Consider the following 20,763-nt stretch of genomic DNA (forward strand, 5'->3'; position numbering starts at 1 on the left):
TATATATATATATATATAGTATAATTTTCCATTGAAGGAGGTTCAGTTAAACCCTTTCGCTCTTAGTGAGCTCTGACCTTACCTCTAATTAACTATATCTTCTTGTACCCATGTTCTCTATTGAAAAAAAAATATTATAAGGCGATCGAGTTCATCTATAAGTGATGCTAGTTAGCTGGTTAATCTATTAAGAAACTTAATTTCACTTAAATTCTAAAGTGATTGTCTACACCATTATTGATAGAGAAAATGGCTAAATGAGTCCTCAACCTATTACCGAATTTTCAACTACACACTTATACTTCACGGGGGTTCTATTACCCATCTAAACTATTTAAAATTGAAATTATTACCTCCCTAAAAAGTCACAACCACATTTATGTGGATCGGTGAAATCCACGCGTTTGACACGTGTAATTTTTTATTTTCTTACCTTTTTGACTGATAATCCTTTCCTTCTTTCCTTTCTCTTCCTCCTTTTTCTTTAAATCCCTGAACACATCAATGCCATTTTTTCTTCCCTTTTTAATTCTTTTTTTGTCAAATCTAAAACTATTATTAAATTTATGGTTATGAAATAGGTGCATAAATGATAAGATTTATTGTCAATTTAATTGACCTAAAAAATAAATTGTCCGTCTAAATCTTTTCCGGTGAGGATATTTTGAGAACATTTTTTTTAGAGATTTCCATCATTATTAAGTTATTTGAATGGATTTTGTTAAGTGAAAAAGCTTGTTACAATAGCTTCAAGATGGTATTTCAATGGTGTTTTAGTGGCTAATAGTTGATTTTGAAAATGGGTGTAAAATAATTTCTTAATAGTTTTTGATTGTGTGAAGAGTGGGAAGGAGATTTCTATCTATAATTTGTGGTGGTGTTGATAGATAATTGTAATGGTATTGATTTCCAGATCGTGATGGTGACATTTGATGATTGTCATGAATGCTCTACTAAGTTGCTAAGAAGAAGAAAAGAAATTAGAGATGAGATAGTTGTCTTGGATGAAATCTATCAAAGCTTTTTGTGTTATTTTCATGGCAGATCTATGATGATGGGAGTTATATAGTTGGCAATTTCATAGGAGTTTCAAGTTTGGTGTGATTGAAATCGGCTTCAACTTTGTACCTTGATTTTCTGGCATCAATGCGGCGCTGCTCAAGCGTTGGACCGTCGCTTGGAGCTCCGAGGAAGAAAGGAGCTTAGTTTTCAAATTGTTCTCTATAGCTTTTTTTTTCTTTTGATTTTGTTTGTTTTGATTTTTCAATTACTTTGGGTGTTTTTATTTGACTTCCTTTTTTTAAAAAAAAAAAAAACAAATAAAGGAAAAAATAAAAAATAAAAATGAAAAGAATATTAAAAATAAAGTTTTAATATTTATTTTTGGTCTTGAGAGAGTGAAATACACTCACTTTACCACATAAGCATTTAGGGAGGTAATAATTTCAGTTTTAAATAGTTTAGGATGTTAATAGGACCCTCGTAAAATATAAGCGTGCAGTTGAAAATCCGATAATAGATTGGGGGCTCATTTGACCATTTTCTCTTATTGGTATAAAGAATTAAAGAGGTTTTCCGAACTTTTTTTTGTAGGAACAAATAATGACGAGAGTTAATTATACAAAAATATTTCCTACATCTTTTAGAGAATATCTAAGTTATCATCAAAATTAAGATATTCTTCCACTTTCTAATCACAGTCCTATCGATCGATAGGGCGGAATTGGAAATTTATACAAGAGAAAATAAAAACATTCTAGAATATTACAGTCTTAATTTGAACACATGACCTACAACAATTTTGAACCTCCTTCACCATTAAATTTGAATTTTGTCATCACACGTCAAAGGGAATTTTACTCTATTTACATTTTTACATAATTTAATTTTTCAATGAAAAACGATAATTTAAGTCGTGATTACAAGAGACCTGCTCCAACTAGCTAATCAGATGCGAGCCCTTCCTCCGGAGCAAGAATCACACACTTAGTTGCAGCTTCTTCACGTTTTTTAATTATAAAGTTGCTTTCAAAGACTAATGTTTAGCTCTCACGCATTTCGATTTCCTCTTTTGATTTCTTTCACATACACATGATAACTCTCTACTTTAGGTTCTTCACATGCATTTTATGGGAATGGTAGGGTTGTGTATCGGTTAATTTCGTCCGATTTTAAAATTTATCAATTTGATTTATTGATTGTCGATTATTGCTTTATACACATATTAAATTGCTATAGAACTATTAAGATATCAATTTTATCGGGTTATGGATTGTTATCTATTTAACCATTAACATTTCACACTAAAAAATAATGGGAAAATGCATAAGTACCCCCCAGCCTATGCCCGAAATCCCAGATACACACCTAACATTTACTAAGGTCCTATTCCCCCCCCCCCCCGAACTTAATTTATCTATAATATTCTACCCCTTTTCGGCCTACGTGGCACTATCCTCGAAAAAAATGNTAGGACCTTAGTAAAGGTTAGGTGTGTCTCTGGGATTTCGGGTATAAGCTGAGGGGCTACTTATGCATTTTCCCAAAAATAATTGAAAATCACTTATAAACAAGGTCACAAACCAAGAACCCTGCACATGAACTGACAAATTGCATCTTGCGCTTTGAAGGAAACATTGACACCTTATAGAATTACGGAGAGTATGAGAGAGTGAGAAATAAAAGAATGAAACTAAACTAAGTTAAGGACTTATATACCAAATAGTATAATAAATGTAATTTTACTATCAGATTATTGATTAATCCATTACAAAAAATAATTCAAACCGTTAAGAATCAATAACATGATATCTAAAGAAAATCAAAATTGTTATTGAACCCGCGCTAAATCAATATTCCATTACCAATAAATCAATAAAACTTTTCTGGTTCAATTTTGAACGGCCTTATCTAGAAAGTGGTGTCAAGTGACACTGCATCAATAAATAATTTGGCATCCCCATTGAATCTAATAAAAATTTTTAAAAAAAATTATTGTAAAACTTTACCTAATTAATACTCTGTAAATTAATAATCTCTCTAAGATAATATTTTCTCCGATCCCGACTTGGACCAATGGAAAAAATCACATATTTCGATAAGATAATAAGATAATATGTTTTTAGAAGATCCCTATGGTCCCACTAAAATTATAAATTAATAATTTTTTAAAAGTACAAATATATCTAATACAATTTAGTGAAATGTGATTCTATTGTGTTTTGTTTTTTTGCTAAACTTTAAATTAGTTGAAGTTCATCTCTAACTTTTCTTTTTACAACCAAAAGTTTCGATGTTGTCTTTTCGAACTGTACCATAAAATTATAAAGAGTTCTAGATCCTATAAGTGCTCTCTTACGCATAACTGGTTTCAAAGGTATTGTATCACCTTCAACTTCATTATCAACATTATTTTTTTATGAGATCCACAATTTCTTCCAAGTTCTGGACCTCTGAACATGTATCATTTTCACATGGCAATCCAATAAGTTATTGATGTCCATTTTATTTCGGTAATCAAGATCATTAATCATGACCTTAAGTTCATGATTGATGTTTTCACAAGCGGGTTCATTAAAATTCTCTGAGATTTCATCCTTCTAACAAATTTAATTTGTTGTAGTGTCAAAAATAATTTGTTATTGTCTCTTGCTGAACATTATATTTGTCGTCCAAGCCGGCATTGCAAAATTGATAGCATCCAAAACATTAATCTTTCATGGATCAATTTGTCTCACTTCATAAGTCTTCTAATATCCTACGATAAAAGTTGTGATAATACATCTTGAAAGCTCTTATTATCCTAGCATCACAAGGTTGAATCTCAAAACACTCTTTAAATTAATAAATATTAATTTATCGATTAAATAATACATCTACAAAATAATACTATTACATGGTCCGAACAATATTAATTTAGTGAGGTTTTACTATATTATGGCTATATACATATCAAATAAGAAAAATATCTTTTGCAAATATTTTAATAAAATTCCTCATGTATCAATTTAGGCTACATATTAGCCTAATTTTTTTTTAGATTGACAAGTAATAAATAAGCGAATCAATAACTAATCCAAATTTAAACAATTAAACGGACTATATTTTCTTGAGCTAACCTTATCACCTTGTAATCACCTCTAATTACAACTTACTAACATGCAGCTACACTTCACACTACTTGAATGTAGGACTCAAATCCAAGAGTAGCTCAAAGGGAGGCTAGTAAAACATTTATTCTAGACCCTCAACAAATTGTAATTCATCTTATATTATATTATGATATTATTTCCATTTTGAAAATATTGATATTTGTAGAGTAAAAAATATAAAAAAGAATGAAAGAAGAATCATTTTATAGTAGAATATTTTAGAATTTTAAATTTAACTAAATATTCATAATAATAAATAATTTCTTGTAATGATATCCAAAATAACATATTAGAGACATATCATTAACATCTTATTAACGTGAATTAAATTCTATCTATATAAATTAAAGAAGTTGATTTGTGATGTTGAACATCTTATGTTTTTATTCTACTATAACTCTAGACTAAGCTTGAGGGAACAAGTAAAAAGTTTTCATTTCTTCTCTCTCTTCTCTGTATTCATAGTCAGCTTAACTCGTTTTATCTATCAACAATAAAAATAAAAATATCATTAAACATATAAAAGTATTCCATAAATTCTCTTATATTTTTATTTGGAAAACAATAAATTATGAAAGTATTATAAAGATGTATCCATACAATAAGGGGTGACTTAACATAACACGTTAACGCTCTGAACCATCGATAAATTCATTCATACTTCCAGAAAGAGATATTTGGCCACCCCTAAAACATATTAAATTATAATACATGTTAATACATTTTAAAATTATCGTTACATAAAAAGCTAAAATATTTTCTACTTATAACTAAATACACTTGGATTCAATAAGTAGGGTACTCCAATGCACCAAGTATTGGTAATAGAAATAATACAAAATATGCTTCATAAATAAAATAAAAAGTTAAATAACTCTTCTTTTTTTTGTTTTTTTTGGCATTCCATGGCTAATAATGTGAATCTGTCATTTCAAAATTGTTATTTTTCATAAAATTATCAATTTTGTAGTGGTTGGTTTGTTTCGATTGAGTTTGTATAAATGATGTAACATAATTAATATATAACTAGTACTGCTAAAAGAAAAGGGAATGAACACATAATTGGGTGTCAACATGCCTGTTTCAGCTGTGTGTTTTCCTCATGAAAACTACTTGGCTTATTTGTCAAAGTTTGATATTTTATGCGCAAGTTCGAGTATGGAACCTAGGTAACATTTTTTTTCTTTAATTTCCATTTTTAATGTCTTTTACTTGTAATTTTATGTAAATATTATCTTATATAAAATAATAAATAATTATTTTTATAATTTATACCTATGTTAATTATGCATGTTTCTAAATAAGTTATACTAAATAAGTACTGGGCAAATATCCCAATGATTTAAATTTCAATCTTTGGTCTAATCGTCCAAAATTCTAGTATATTTTGTTATTACTAACTTAAGTAATACATTTGATTATTTTATTTCTCAATCTTTTTATCCATATTACCTTTGATTTGTAATGTTAATGTTAGATTGTTTATTATTAGTTAGAAAAAAAACAAATATTATTATATTTTAAAAATTAAAAATATCACATATAAAAATTACAAATTTCAAATAATGGTGATTCGGCCGTGCAGAGCACATACTTCTCCTTTTCATATATATATGTGTATATATATTATTCCTTCTTGAAGGGAATTCTTCAGTCCCTCCAAAGTATCATTTTTAATTATTTTTTATGCGTCCTCTGTTAGTCCTGAGAACCAGACATTTACTTTTTCTGTAAAAGTATTTATCATTATGAAGTATTTTTCTTCATCGATATAAAACAAGGTTGCGGAATTTTTATGTTGTAAAAAGCACACTTTTTTTTAATATTCTTTTTGCATCTTTATATGCAAAGTACTCATTTATTTTAAGCATTTTTATTTCATGAATAGCTATAATGAGTTTTGTAGATCTTAAGCAAGTACTTAAGGATGACTTTTCCATTTTAGGAATTGTTTTATTAATGTGATGCATAGCTATGCGGTGTTTCCAAGCTCTTCGCCTTATTGCATACACATGATGTTGTATATTTTTCATTTTTCTTGATTTTTATGCTGTTAGCATAAGTGAAAACATGTTGTTGTAATAATTCATTATTATTTTAATTCCCTATAGGTACTAAGTATTTCTCTTTACGTTTAAGAATACAACAAAATATGAATATAATTTGTTTTTAAAAGTAATTTAACATGAAATAACAAATTGTGCTATATACCTTCCTTCCTGTTATTCGATGAATAGTCTTTATCGCTACCTTGATAGCTCTCATTTCAGGCCATGAACAGTACTTTCACCCTAACGACCTCAGTCTTCAGCTACTTTTTATTGTTCCTCCTTAGGGCTGAAGACCACAACCTTCACTTAAGACTATTTATAGATTTGAAGAAGAGAGGTATAAAAATCAAACTTTTTATTTCATATCATTACCTTTACAAACAACTCATAATATATTTTACATACTCATAAACACTAAAGAAATACTTTTCCCTGACGGGAGAAGTTACTACTCACTCATTCTCCTAAAGGTACCTGACATTTTTCTTAAATGGATATTTCTAAGAAAGATTAGTCTGCCTCTCTTCAGAGAAGTTCCTCTCCTTTTAAGATCTTGGATTTAGATCTTCCTTTTGTCATTAGAACCCAATCGTGATCATGATCCACTACTTTGATATCTTCATTGTAAAATTGTTTAAGAATAAAATATATAGCTTTAATTCCCAATGCTCTTTTAGTTTGTATCCATTTTTTATTCAAGTGTGGAAGCTTTTTATCCACTCATGTTGCTTTGATGTTAAAATATTTTAACTTTTCTATTGTAACGTAATTTGACGTAGGATAATATACTTGCTCATCTTTGCACTCCATGGAAATGCTAAAAAATATGCAGTAAACTCCTTCACCTTGGGCACAATTTTTTATCAAATTAACTAATTGCTTGGGTAATTCAGATAACTCTTTTAACTCTGCTTTTGCATATGCCCGGTCTAAGTATCCGAATTCAAATAATTGGGTTGTGAACCCTGGTGATCCATTTGGAAATATGGAGATTCTTGGGAACAAGCTTGTTGTGCCTAAAACTCCAAATGTTTCTCCACTTTCTTCTAGGAGATTATAAATGAATTTTGTAAAGGCCAAATATTGTTCTTCTTTCGGATGTTGTTTTCCAACCTGAAAAGAAGAAAAAACTTTGGTTCTTGATGGAACTCTGTTAGAGCCTTCTGTTGTCATAGAAATAATTTTTTCTTCTTTTTTGGATGTATCATCCTTTTGTATTGCTTGGCTTTTACCTTTGTCCGAAGACTTTGGTTTCGGCATATCCATGCTTACCGATGAGATGTTTTTGGCAGTAGGTGCTAGTGGGACATCTCCTGCCACTTTTTTGGGATTAATATTCCCTTCAGGATTGGAATTCCTTTTTGGACATGTGTCCAAGTGCTCGCATAATAACAAAAATACATTCATGTTTTCTGCTTGATCATTGCTTAGCTGGTTAATTTCGTATTGCATCTTTCTTGCTTGTTCGGATAAGCTCATTAAATCATCTCTGATGTTAAATAATTTTTGGCTTTTGCCATCAATTGAATCTGAAACCAATTACATTCTTTCAAATACCCTGTTTATCAGGATCTGCGTTCGATTGTCCATATTGGACATTTCTTGATAGGAAATCTGCAAAAGAATTATCTATTCCTTTAATGTGTTCTATTTTAAAAGAATAAAACGATAACAAAACCTGCCATCTATGCAATCTTCTATATTGTGGTTCTGATGGAAGTTTGTTGAAAATTAGTCCTGACACCTGTGTGCTATCAGTTTTAATAATAAATTGTTTAGGTAATAGGAAAGCCGAAAATTTCCTAATTCCTCTAACAATGGCTAATAATTTTTTTCATTTGTAGAATATCTTGTTTTTGCATCGTTGAATGTACCGCTTGTGTACCTGCAAATTTCATTTAGGTCGGTTTGCAATAATGCTCCCCAATGATAATCTGACGCATCAGTTTGTAATATTAAATTGTCATTTTCATCTGGTAATCTAAGTTTTGGTTGCTTAGAGCATTCTTCTTTTAATTGTATACATTGAGTATGTTCTTCAGTCCAACCAAGTCTGTTGGATTTTCTTATTAATTTTTGCAGCATATTCCTTTTCTTTGCTAGATCTGGAATAAATTCTCATCCATAGTTAAGGCATCCTAGAAACCTTTGTATTTCTTCTTTAGTTGTCAGTTTGTTAGGAAATTCTATAATCTTCTTTGAGATGTGAGATTGGAGTTCAATTTCATTTTTTGAAATAATCATTCCTAAGAATTCTATTTCATTTTTATTTATATCTGCTTTTTTCTGGCTTAAAACTATTTCATTTTTTAAGCAGATTTCTGAAAATTCTTTTAGATGTGTCAAGTGCTCTTCGTATGTTTTAGAGCAAATTAATATGTCATCTATATAGACTATTAGAAATTCTTTGTCAGAGAATATTTTGTCCATTTTTCTTTGAAATATTTGAGGGGCATTTTTTAACCCAAATGGCATTACTATCCATTCATAATGTCCATTAGGTGTGTGAGGCAGTTAATGGGATGGAGTCTTCTACTAATTTTATTTGCCAAAATTTACTTTTACAGTCGAATTTGGAAAAATAAGTTTTTCCTTTAGCTAAGTTGATTAGATTATTTTTATTTGGGATAAAATATCCGTCAAATATACAATTTTTATTACGCTCTTTGTAGTTTATAACCATTCAAGTTTTTCCTCTTTTTATTTCAGCATGGTTTCTTACCATAAATGTTGGGCTGTTGTGAAGGCTTTTACTCATCTTTATTAACTTTAGATTGAGTAATTCTTTGATTTGAATTTTAAATTCAATTTTATCTTCTTCATTATAGAGCATGGGTTTTACTCTACTAATAATGCTAGGGTCTTTTAGTGTTAAAATTGTCCTTTCATGATTTTGTTCCCATTTTTTTTCAAGGGGATTTTCTTCATATGATTTTTGTAAGTTTTCTTTAATTTTTTCTAAATTAAGGCACTTGGTAGAGATTTTTCTTAGGCTTTCTAAGTATTTTCTTTTGTTATCCTTTTCTATAATATAAGGATTTTGTTTTCTTGGGACTTTAATAAAATGTCCACAAGGGGTTTTGAGGCTTATCATGTATAATGTTTGATGATAATCTTGAAATTGTTGTAAAAAATCATTTCCTAATAATAAATTTGTTTCCAGTTTATCGTAGGCAAATAATTTATTTATAAAAACAATCTTTGAACCTAGAATTATTTCTACCTTTTCTTTGGACCTATATAGTTTTTCTTTATCTCCTGTGATACCTATCATGGAAATATTGTTTTTATTTATATCCCATTCTTTTATTAAAAAGGATTTTGCCAAACTGGCTTCGGATCCATTGTCTATTTGACAATAGATTGTTATTTTTGTATCATAGAATGTTATTTCTATGAAAACTGATACTTTAAAAGATGTTTCCTTTGGCATCACATTTTTGTTATAAAACAAGTCTCATTTTTGTAAATCATATCTATTCCATTTTTTCTCTATACTATAGTCTTCAACAATATTTNTTTCTTTGGATCTAGATAGTTTTTCTTTATCTCATGTGATACCTATCATGGAGATATTGTTTCTATTTATATCCCATTCTTTTATTAAAATGGATTTTGTCAAACTGGCTTCGGATTCATTGTCTATTTGACAACAGGTTGTTATTTTGTATCATGGAATGTTATTTCTATGAAAACTGATACTTTAAAAGATGTTTCCTTTGGCATCACATTTTTGTTATAAAACAAGTCTCATTTTTGTAAATCATTTCTATTCTATTTTTCCCTATACTATAGTCTTCAACACTATTTAGGAATAAATTTTCTAGGATAAGATTTTGATTACTCTCGTGATTCGTAATATAACAAGGGACCGTTATTCTTATTGTGTCTAGTTGTATAGGTAAATTTATCATATTTTTACAACTAAAATTGTTTCCTTCGAAAGTTTTGTAATTATATGGAGGTCTTTCATAGATTGGCAATCCAGCTATCATAATTCATTTTACATGGTTTGCAGTTGCTCCTGTTTGTATTAATATTTCATGTAGTTTCCATTCTACTCAATTATAGATTCTTCCTTTAATTCTAGTACTATTAGAATTTTCTAGGGTGTTTCTAGAAAACCTATTAGATATACTTTTTCTAATAGAATTTCTTCCGCAATCTATTGAGAGATTAGGATTGCTGCTAGAGCTTCCTATTTCTTGCGTTTTTCTAAACTGGATTTCATATTCATCTGGAATTTGAGCTTGTTGAATTTCTTCTTCAACAATCCTTGCTATTCCTGTACATTCTTGATCAATTTCGATCATTTCTTTATTTTTATATACATTTTCATAATTGGAGTTTGTAACTGTATATAATGCTTGATAATAGATAATCATTATATGATTACCTGGTTTAAATAGATCTTTTCTTTTGATCTGAAAATGTAAGCTTAATGCGTCATTAAAATCGGCATCTTTTAGTGAAATACAATATCTTGGGTAATATGTAAATAGGAGTTTGGTGTAGGCCAGGTTTCCCTCAACTATACCAAGATTTCCTTCTCTTTCATTCATGAATCTTTCGTCTGAGAGATTAATTACTATAGGACAATTTATGCCTTCTTTAAAAGTTGATTTTACAAGTATTTGAATGCCACCTAAATGGACATAGTTCATTTTTTTCCTTTTCTTTTCAGTAATTTTTCTAAGGATCTGGTCGATCATTGGTTTGGTTAACAGGTTTAGTTTATGTTTTCCTGTTGTTTGAGTGATTTTTATAACCTTTTCTATTTCCTGATATTCATGATAGGAAATTTTGTTTCTTACAAACATTCTTTGCATCCTATTTAATAAATTATCTTCTGTTTTCAGATTTAGTTTTAAGCCTTGGATTTTTCTAAATATTTCTCCATCAAAGGTTGCTTTTAGAGCATATCCTCTTTGATCTTCTTCTGTTTCCAGAACTTGAACTGAATTTTCTTCCTTTTGAGTTTATATACTCATTTATATTGATTCATTTGAACTAGTAGAGTATTCTTCATAAATTTCTTCAAAGAAATCTTCACTTCCTATTGATTTTATAGATTCTAAATCTGATTCAATATCTATTGTATCAATTTTTGATATTTTTACGCTTTTTTTATTACATTCGTAACTTTTATGACCTTCTTCTCCGCAATTGTAACATTTGCATTTTTCTGGTCTAGGATTCTTAAAATTATTTTTTCTTTTAAAATACCTCTTTTTTGGTATATAGTTTTGTTTGGAAACATTTTTCCTTTTAATTAAGCTTTTCTTTAGCTTTCTTCTTTTTTTTAGGGCTTTTCATTACATCCCCATTGAGTTGATGCATTAGTATCTAAACAATAGATTTGCGTATTAATTCTTTTGGCCTTTCTCTGTATGTTGTGTGCCATACATAATTGACCAAATCTATTTTGTAGGAAAGATATTCTTTATCCAAGAGTATCTCCTTTCTTATTTTCTTTTTCATATTCTTCTTTAAAATATTTGGCCCAAAAGCCTGGTAATTTTTTATAGTATTTTTCAAGATATGGTAACATTTNTTTGAAAATCACGTAATAGTACTATAAGGTATAATAATTAACAACTTAACATATTGTAAAATTTTAGTTGACTCTCCAAATTCCATATGTCTCATGTAATTGAGACAGAGAAAAACATATATTGGTTTAAAATAAATAAAAATATTATAAATTATAATAATTAACAACTTAAAATTTATAAAAAAATTCCTTTAAAAAAATTTAGTTGGCTCTCCAAATTCAATCGGTATTACAATAATTAAAACATAGAAATTAACATAGATTGGACTCGTGCTGACATTTATGTTTCCTTTTTTAAAACTTTTTCTTTTATACTTTATATAAATAAATTTTTTATGTAAAAAGTATTATAAATCATAATAATTAATAGCTTAAAATATTTGAAAACATATAAAAAGTTTTGTTAACTTTCAAAATTTCATCTATACCACATAAATTGGGAGAAATATAGATATATAGATATTTCAAGTTGCTAATTATTGTGAGTTATAGTACGTTTTATGTAATTTTCATATATATTACTCGCTTTGTCCTGATTTATGTGATACAAATGAAATTTCAAAAGTCAATGAATGTTTTATTAGTTTTTTTTAATATTAACTTGTTAATTATTGTGATTTATAATATATTTACGTAAAACATACTCTAAATAAAAATAATTAGCAACTTAAAATATATAAAAACACACTAAAAAATTGATTAACTTCAAATTTCATATGTACCACATAAATTGAAATAGAAACAGTAACATATATTGGGCCCCGTGCTCGACACGGGGTCCCATATCTAGTATATATATATGCCTCTTTGGCATTCTGTCTTTTACTTTTAAAAATGAAACATGAAAAAGATTCTAAAGAAATTAATAATAATTAAATTTTTTTAAAAAATTGATCTTTATTTCTGCCAAAAGGAAATTATGGAGGAAATTTCTCTTGTAATTTCTAAAGTATTGCTGAGAAAGACATCATAAATACTACTATAGAATTGTTTTAAATTATTGTTACTTTAGAAATTCAATACAAAATTAATTATTTTTTCATTTTATTCTTAGTAGTAATTATTCTTTAAAACTACAAACACCTCAAAAGAATATATATTTAATGTCGAGAGATTATATCTTAAAGAAATAAGTAAAGGTAAAAATTCTTCCTAAATTAATATTTTCTTAAAAAACGTGTAAATAAAAATCACTACCATAATTTGAAACGGAAGGAGTACTATAAATTAGTAGTCAATAGTTGAATATTTGGCTAATACAATTTCATTACTTGTTTCCCTTCATTTTCCATGAATACACGTTTTCCATTAGTCAACGTTACCAAACACAGAAAAAACCAATATTTATACCAAGAAAATCTATAAAATTAAACCATTCTTATTATCTCCATGGACTTTGTTGATGATACTCTATTTGTTCATCAAAAAAACAAATATAATATCATTAACAAAATCATGATCATTGCCTTAATTTCAATATGTATAGTTGTTTTTCTCGTTACTATTCTTCGTATGTACATCAGATGTCGTCAGGCCCAAGACCGGGCGACACTCTACACTACTAGAAATACTCGAATTTCCGACTTGACAAGTGTATCGTGGGTTGATCCACCCAAAAATGGTCTTGACCCGACCATCATAACTTCACTACCATTATTTCTTTATAAGAGAAATGATCATCATGATGATATTATTGAGTGTTCAATTTGTTTGAGTATTATTGAAGATGGTGAATTGGTTAGGGTTTTGCCTAATTGTAAGCACAATTTTCATGTTGAGTGTATTGACAAATGGTTCAATTATCACTCAACGTGCCCCATATGTCGCACCGAGGCGGAACCGCGACTATTGCCCGAGCCTAGAGAGGGCTTTGTTAGTCCTATGCCACCTTGAGAGTGGCAGATCAAGAATTTAGACGATGCGAGAGATGATCTTCACAAAACGTATATCTAAATCTATTTATACACGAGTTTTTGCCATATCGATATGTGCGGACACATGTATATAAAAGGAGTTCGAATTTAAACCCATGGTTGAATCCGCCACGTATGATTGCCATTTTTTTTTTCTTCAATAGTACAAATTTTATAATACAATTTTGCTTGTACATATATTCCACACTACGTGAGACACATAGATAAACTATTTTTCTAGCCATAGCTAGCAGCTTTTATATTAAGGATTGAGAAATCTCACATTGAGAGGATAAAGCTCCCTAACAAAGATTATTTTATACTCAGAGCTCGAACCCAAAATTTTTAATTAAGGAGGAAGGAATACTTATAATCTATCATAACCTTGATTGGTTAACATACCAAGTGTAATCCCACAAGTGGGGGCATGAGAAGGGTAGAGAATACGCTGATTGGTTAACATACCAAGTGTAATTCCACAAGTGGGGGCATGAGAAGGGTAGAGAATACGCAAACCTTACCCCTACCTCGTAGAGATAGAGAGGTTGTTTCTGATAGACCCTCGACCTAAATAAAGCATTTCCAAACAATTGAAAAAGGGAAGACAAATATGAGAGCAATAACAACAACGAAATAATTTGAAATAGAGAGCAATGTTGAAATAATAACCCCAAGTCAAAATAGTAAAATCCAGAACTATATGCTAAGTATTAAATTAGTAATCCTAAAACAGATAGTTTAAATCGATTCACTAAGCTAGTTAAAAGCCTTATTACGCAATTCCACCAATGTGTAATGCATCCACATTCTCAATATTAAACGCTTTTGGCAAGCCAGAGCAAGAGTACTTCTATGTGGGAACCCCCCAGTAAAGGAGACTTGTCTAGTCAAATAGACTTCTAAGAGATGAAAAAAATCTTAGGAACACACCATGTGGAATCAAAGTATGGGGAAAAATATAGCAACCCGCAGCCCAAAAGTTCTACTAAATAGCATGAAATAGAACAGATAGAAGCAACATAACTACAATGGCAATCTCTTATAACACAAATTCCTTTTTGTTCATCCTTGTTCTTTTACTCCATGTACCTATCAATCATACCTTAAACTCAGATGATTTGGTTTCTGAACTAACTGTCCTTCGTTCTCGATCTTCTACTGGTGTCATTCACCTTTCAAACAGACTACTCTGGCAAATTTTATCGGTACCTGTCCCTAGGCCATTCACTCTCCTTGTATTCTTTGATTCCCAGAAGCTACATTCAGATTCAGAGATTTCACTCCCCAAACTCAAAAATGAGTTCTTGGTTCTCTCGTCTTCTTTTCACACAAACAATCCAGATAACAACAAGTTCTTCTTCTTTGACATTGAGTTTCAAGAATCACAAGCTTCTTTTGCTCTATTTGGTGTCAAGTCTCTCCCCCATATATGTTTAGTTCCCCCTTTTGCCATTGATTTCGAAAGGGATTCGATTCAGATGGAGTACTCTGATATCTCGAGGCATGCTGAATCGATGGCAGAGTTCGTGGAGGCCAAAAGTGAACACATTGTTGGTACAATTCATCGACCAGGTTTTATTTCCAAGAAGCAGAGGATGTGTATCATAGCTCTGGGGCTAATCTTGAGTCCATTTCTAGTGAAAAAGATTGTATCTGGGAACAGCCTTTTGCATGATAAGAACATATGGATGGTAGGGTCGATTTTCGTGTACTTCTTCAGTGTTTCAGGGACAATGTACAACATAATCAACAAGATACCTATAGCTATGATGGATAGAGATGATCCAGGAAAGCTGATTTTCTTCTACGACGGATCTGGGATGCAGTTGGGTGCTGAGGGGTTTACAGTCGGGTTCTTGTACATGATTTTCGGGTTGATGTTGGCCTTTGTCACTCATGTTCTTATCCATGTGAAGAACAGGAATATCCAGAGGTTTGTGATGCTTTTGGCAATCTTTGTTTCATTCTGGGCTGTAAAGAAGGTATTTTACCTTTATAACTGGAAGACTGGGCTTGGTCCTATTTATGGGTGAACTGTTTGGCTGATGCACAATATGTAAGAGAACTATATCAGTTTATACTAGTTGAGTCGACTCAATTCCAACAAACTGGTCATAAGTTAAAAAGATAATGATCAAAACACACATGAAGTATCACTTTTTTGAGATGTATTTTGATAAATAGTTGGTGATAATTCAAGACTTCAGGTAGGAAACGCAAGCACATAATAGTTCAGGTATGAAACTTGCAAAAAAGTAATACTTCAGGTGTGTTCTAAACCATTATCTTTGAGTTAAATCACAGTACATAAAAACATACCTACATAGATAATCATCTACAAAAATTGCATACCCGCAGGTATAGTCTCCCTGCATTTGTTCAAGTAATGTTCTCCTCTTCGAATCCACATATAAACCTTAAAAACACAATATACAATTTCCGATTGTATGATGTCAGATAAAGTGTGAGATGGACTAATAGCATACAAAAATGATTTTCTATACATGCCCAATGCAATGAGCTTGAAGGCGAAAAGATGTGCTGCAGTATCCAACTTACTCGTCAATTTGATCAATTGAGATAGTCAAAAGTTCAAAGGAGCACTTGATAATATGATACTTCGAGGTCTGGTGCAGGACTTAATAGTTGTCACAATCCCGTCTCCAGATAGATGTATGTAAGAATCATTGTAAAGAAGAACGTCAACAATCAGCAAGTTGGACCTTCAGAAACATTCTGGAGCACAACTGCACTCCGAAGTTAGATTCAATAATAATGTTTGGGAGACAAACAAAAGATAGAGGAACAACAATCCTGGGATCAATTCTCAACGTGAATGTCTTCTTTTAGACCTGGATCGGCGATACAGTTTTCGAGAAACCAGAAAAATAATGATAACGGCCACTTGTACAAGTACCAGTATCTTCAGACCTGCAGTGACCATTAATAGTTGCCACATCAGATGGCTCACAGTTCATGTCAGAGGTTTAAGAAAAAGGGAGGAGAATATAATTACCTTTAAGTCTCTGAGCCGAGTCAGCCATATTGACCTCATTAGCATTTCTTCCACCAATTCGATCGAGATGGTTTCTTCTTGAGCGATACCTTCTTGTTTGATAAGAAAAATTCCCACCCATTACGCAGGTATTGGGGCAATTGACATTACTATCATACTCATCACTTCCATCACAACAGTCTGAAAATATCTTAAATCAACAAGCAAGACCCAAACCACAGGGTAGAGTGGTAGATACAGATTAACAAATCAACAACTGCTATGCCCAAAAAGGAAACAACTGTATAAAATATAAAACATGAAAGGAGCAAAGAAACATATTCTAAAGCATTTAAGTCCTTAGTTACAAACTCAGTCATAAGGCCGTCACAGTGATTAAAAGATTCTCTAGGAGACTCTGCCTCAAGCGAATGAACGAGGCTTAAGTAATAATTTAGGACTAAGGAAATAATTCTTCAAACATATCCACATTGGATGTGTTGGTTCTTTCTTCAATGAAGTGCAAATGGCAAATGCCACTTGCAAACATATGCATGTCAGGACCATCAATAACTTATCCTTAAAAACAGCAGATGATTTTTCATGAAGCAACAACAAATCCATGATACACAAATCCTTCACTTGCCTTGACGTATTCACATTGAACAGGTGTGATAAGGGTGTGGGTGTTTCGAGCAGATTATTCAAATACACGTGAAATAAGCAAAACAAACTTAACTTACCCAATTCAATACGTACACATAAACGATTCATGTATCATAGCAACAAACAAGCCTCAGATAAGAGGACAAACTTTTAAATAACACATGAATGGAAGCAAAATTAATTGTATAAAATTGTTCTTAAGAAAAAACATACTTAATACCTTAACCAGGAGTGCTTACCACAAATATCATCATTCACACGAGAAGAGAACAGAAATTTAGGCGTACTGCCCACATTCCTGCAATAAAATTTTCCAGATGGACAGGCAGCCGTTCCTATCAAAGGAGAGAATGATTTAATTGACAGGAGAACTCAAACAAAATATATGCCAATGTTTTATAGGTTTCAAAACTGTGGAACCATCAAAAGTGATGGGGAAGAGCAACAGAAAGTATACAAACTAAAGAGAAGGATGAATGATGTGAAACACAAAACTTTACTACTAGAGCATCCAACTGTTACTTTCACGCCCATCATATCTAATGGAACTAGTCTAAGCTAACATTTTGGAGTTACTACTGGAGCTCTCTTCTGAAAATCCATGCAAAACTATCATATATTTTATCTGCTTAGATATATATTAAGATTCATCGACAAACAAATTTAGGCTAGTGTATATAAGAAATGGCATATGTTAACTATCACTTTTCCAGGTTGAGATTACCTGTGTTGGTATTTTTGGTAGGCAACGTCAACTCTCCTATGTTGGGAATTGAGATTACCCGTTCTAGAAATGACATTCTAAGATTACTAAAACATGGTGCACCACTATTTAGTGGGAATTGATCCCTAGTTCTCTATATAAATAACTCAACTTCCAAGCAAGTGCACCATTTAGACTTTTTATAGCATGGGTGCCAGAAGTTAGTTAGTCACTTGAGCGTTGTCTTGCTTATTACTCTTTATTATTAGTTGTACTTCTTGTAGTTTCTTTATCCTTTGAGTTTGGTTATTATTTGTGATTTTTAAAAATAAAATAAACTTACACTAAGATTATCATTGTAGCTTGTTATAACCATTGTGGCATAATACATAAATGTGCTCTTTAACTTGGCCTCATCTGTCATCTATGCCGTATGCACAAGTAGACATTTAAACTTGGATAGAGTTGAACAAGTAGACACACACGTCCTATGTGACAATTCACGTCCTATGTGTATTGTGACATGTAGGACGCATGTGTCTACTTGTTCAACTCTATACAAGTTTAAGTATCTAGTTGTGCACACCCATAGTTGGAGTGTATAGATATTAGTTGATGTCAAGTTAAATGACATATTTATGTATTATACCAACTATTATTTAGGATGATTTTTCATGTTGTCTATATTATTTCGCATGATTGTCTTCATTTACATTATATCTCCCTTTACTACTTTGAACTATTTTTTCTTAGATGGAAACAGTCTATGTACCTCTAATGTAGTGGTAAGGTTTGCGCACATTTTACCCTCCCTGACCCTACATTACACTGGGTATATTTTTAGTGTTGGTGTAGCATGGGTGCCAACATATAATTATACTAAATTAAGAAAATATACACATCTGAGAGACCAATGATTCATGTTCCCCAATTTTCGCCTACAAATTTGCGCATGATCAGAGGTACCTATGATTAACTAGAACGCATATTTACATAAATATGCCTTTAACTTTGACTTCAGCTTGTTTCTATGTCCTCCAACTTTGAATTTGCACAACTAGACACTTAAACATGTATAATATTAAACAAATAGACATACACATCCTATGTGATATCCTACGTGGCATCCTATTATGCTACATATGACACTTGTGTCTACTTATTCAATTAAATACACATTTAAGTGTCTAACTGTGTACCTTCAAAGTTGGAGGGCGTAAATATTAGTTGAGGCCAAGTTAAAAAAACATATTTATTTATGTACTGTGCCTAATTAGAATGCATTGATCTTCTAATTGAAACATGAATATAAGGAAAAGGCATTGCTTACCGGGCTCATCAGTTCCATCAATACAATCGCAAAAATCGTCGTTGAGCCGATCTATGGTAAAGGATTTAGATCCATCTTTGCATTTAATCACATCCGAAGCATAGTACTTCTCATCTGCAAAATCATCAGTTGTTAAAAAAAATTAAAGAAATTTATTAAAAATTTATACAGAGATTTACGCAGTGTGAGAAAAACCTAGAGGATGGATTCCGATGGGAAAATCAGCAGAGGAATTGGAGACATGAAAGAAGAAGAAGCTGAGGAGGAGGAGGAGACTTGTTAGCTGAGTGAGAGTCGTCGCCTCCATTGATGGACTGACTGTTTGTGTTTAATTTTAGAATTTTAGTGAGTTTGTGGCTTTTTTGAAAATCCCCCACCCCACCACAGTTGTTTTTGGGGGAAAAAAATTAAAATTGGGAAAATTACGTGTAAACTTATATTATTTAATTAGTTATAATTTGCTATAACTATCCCTCGCGACAAACATTAACTGTTAATTATTTGGGTTGACTTCGAGTTTGTACAATTAGTTACGTTTGTATAATTCGCTACATTTGTATAATTTGCAACTAATAATTTTTCATTTGATTTGTATTTGTATATGACAATGATTTTCTTCGATTTTTCAGTTTTATCACTATATACATTCAATCTTTTTGTGTATAATTTTTTAAAGTTTGTATAAACGTGTAGTTTTCTAATTTTGTATAATATAATTTATATAATGCAATTTGTATAATTGTTTAAAGTTCATATGTTTATATTTATATCAATTCATTATTTCGATCTTTATCATATTTGTATAATTTCAGACTTTATATTACTCAAAAATTATACAAAAGCACATGAATTATACAAACGAGATGCAAACTATACAAATTATTGCCGTATCTCGCTCGCCTCTCTCCTCCCTCTCCCAATCTCGCTCGCTAGATATACAAATACATATGTATACTAGTTAAATATATACAATTATCTAACCGATATACATATACAATTCACCTCTCTACCCTTTCTCACTCGTCTCTCTCCTCCCTCTCCCAATCTCGCTCGCCACTCTCCTCCCTATAACATGTAGTTACGAATCATAATTAGCAAACTATAGAAATTAAGCTATATTTGAGTGACTATATGTGAAAGTTTCCCTTAAAAATATTCTTGTGAAATTGATTAAACGCATAATACATAAATATGACTCTTAACTGGCTTTAGCAAACAAATATGTCCTCCAACTTTGAGTATGCATAAGTAGACACTTGAACTTATATAAAATTGAACAAATAAGCACACATATCCTACATGACATAATACACATATGACGCCAAATTGTCATATAGGATGAATGTTTCCATTTATTCAATTTTATACAAGTTTAAGTATCTACTTGTGCACTCTCAAAG

The 20,763-nt window shown here is 30.9% G+C and overlaps 3 protein-coding genes across 3 annotated transcripts; 2 read left to right on the plus strand and 1 right to left on the minus strand.

Annotated features, from left to right (window-relative positions):
* Window positions 1–13,142: 13,142 nt before the first annotated feature.
* On the plus strand, window positions 13,143–13,794 carry LOC125865460 (RING-H2 finger protein ATL40-like; the record flags this gene model as incomplete). Its single annotated transcript, XM_049545657.1, has 1 exon — window positions 13,143–13,794. A coding segment is annotated over one exon (507 nt), but the record flags the coding sequence as incomplete, so codon positions are not given.
* Window positions 13,795–14,567: 773 nt separating this feature from the next.
* On the plus strand, window positions 14,568–15,738 carry LOC125866246 (probable dolichyl-diphosphooligosaccharide--protein glycosyltransferase subunit 3B). The gene has a single exon (XM_049546580.1). It carries the CDS (start codon window positions 14,698–14,700, stop codon window positions 15,700–15,702), a length of 1,005 nt encoding a protein of 334 aa, XP_049402537.1. The 5' UTR covers window positions 14,568–14,697; the 3' UTR covers window positions 15,703–15,738.
* Window positions 15,739–16,250: 512 nt separating this feature from the next.
* Window positions 16,251–19,722, minus strand: LOC125866254 (glucosidase 2 subunit beta). Its single transcript, XM_049546594.1, has 5 exons — window positions 19,559–19,722; window positions 19,364–19,477; window positions 17,570–17,665; window positions 16,686–16,865; window positions 16,251–16,600 (listed from the first exon to the last, which is right to left on the minus strand). The coding sequence occupies exons 1-5, from the start codon at window positions 19,668–19,670 to the stop codon at window positions 16,497–16,499; spliced, it is 606 nt and encodes a 201-aa protein (XP_049402551.1). The 5' UTR covers window positions 19,671–19,722; the 3' UTR covers window positions 16,251–16,496.
* Window positions 19,723–20,763: the final 1,041 nt, after the last annotated feature.

This window comes from Solanum stenotomum, chromosome 5, assembly GCF_019186545.1.
Source record: "Solanum stenotomum isolate F172 chromosome 5, ASM1918654v1, whole genome shotgun sequence".
Taxonomy (NCBI): Eukaryota; Viridiplantae; Streptophyta; class Magnoliopsida; order Solanales; family Solanaceae; genus Solanum; species Solanum stenotomum.

Excerpts from the sequence above, each read along its gene's own strand:
- LOC125866246 (XM_049546580.1), top strand. The coding sequence starts at position 14,698 with ATGGCAATCTCTTATAACACAAATTCCTTTTTGTTCATCCTTGTTCTT.
- LOC125866254 (XM_049546594.1), bottom strand. The coding sequence starts at position 19,670 with ATGGAGGCGACGACTCTCACTCAGCTAACAAGTCTCCTCCTCCTCCTC. Across the intron at positions 19,478-19,558 it reads CATCGGAATCCATCCTCTAG|ATGAGAAGTACTATGCTTCG; the intron begins GTTTTTCTCACA and ends ATGATTTTGCAG. Across the intron at positions 17,666-19,363 it reads TGATGGAACTGATGAGCCCG|GAACGGCTGCCTGTCCATCT; the intron begins GTAAGCAATGCC and ends CTCCTTTGATAG.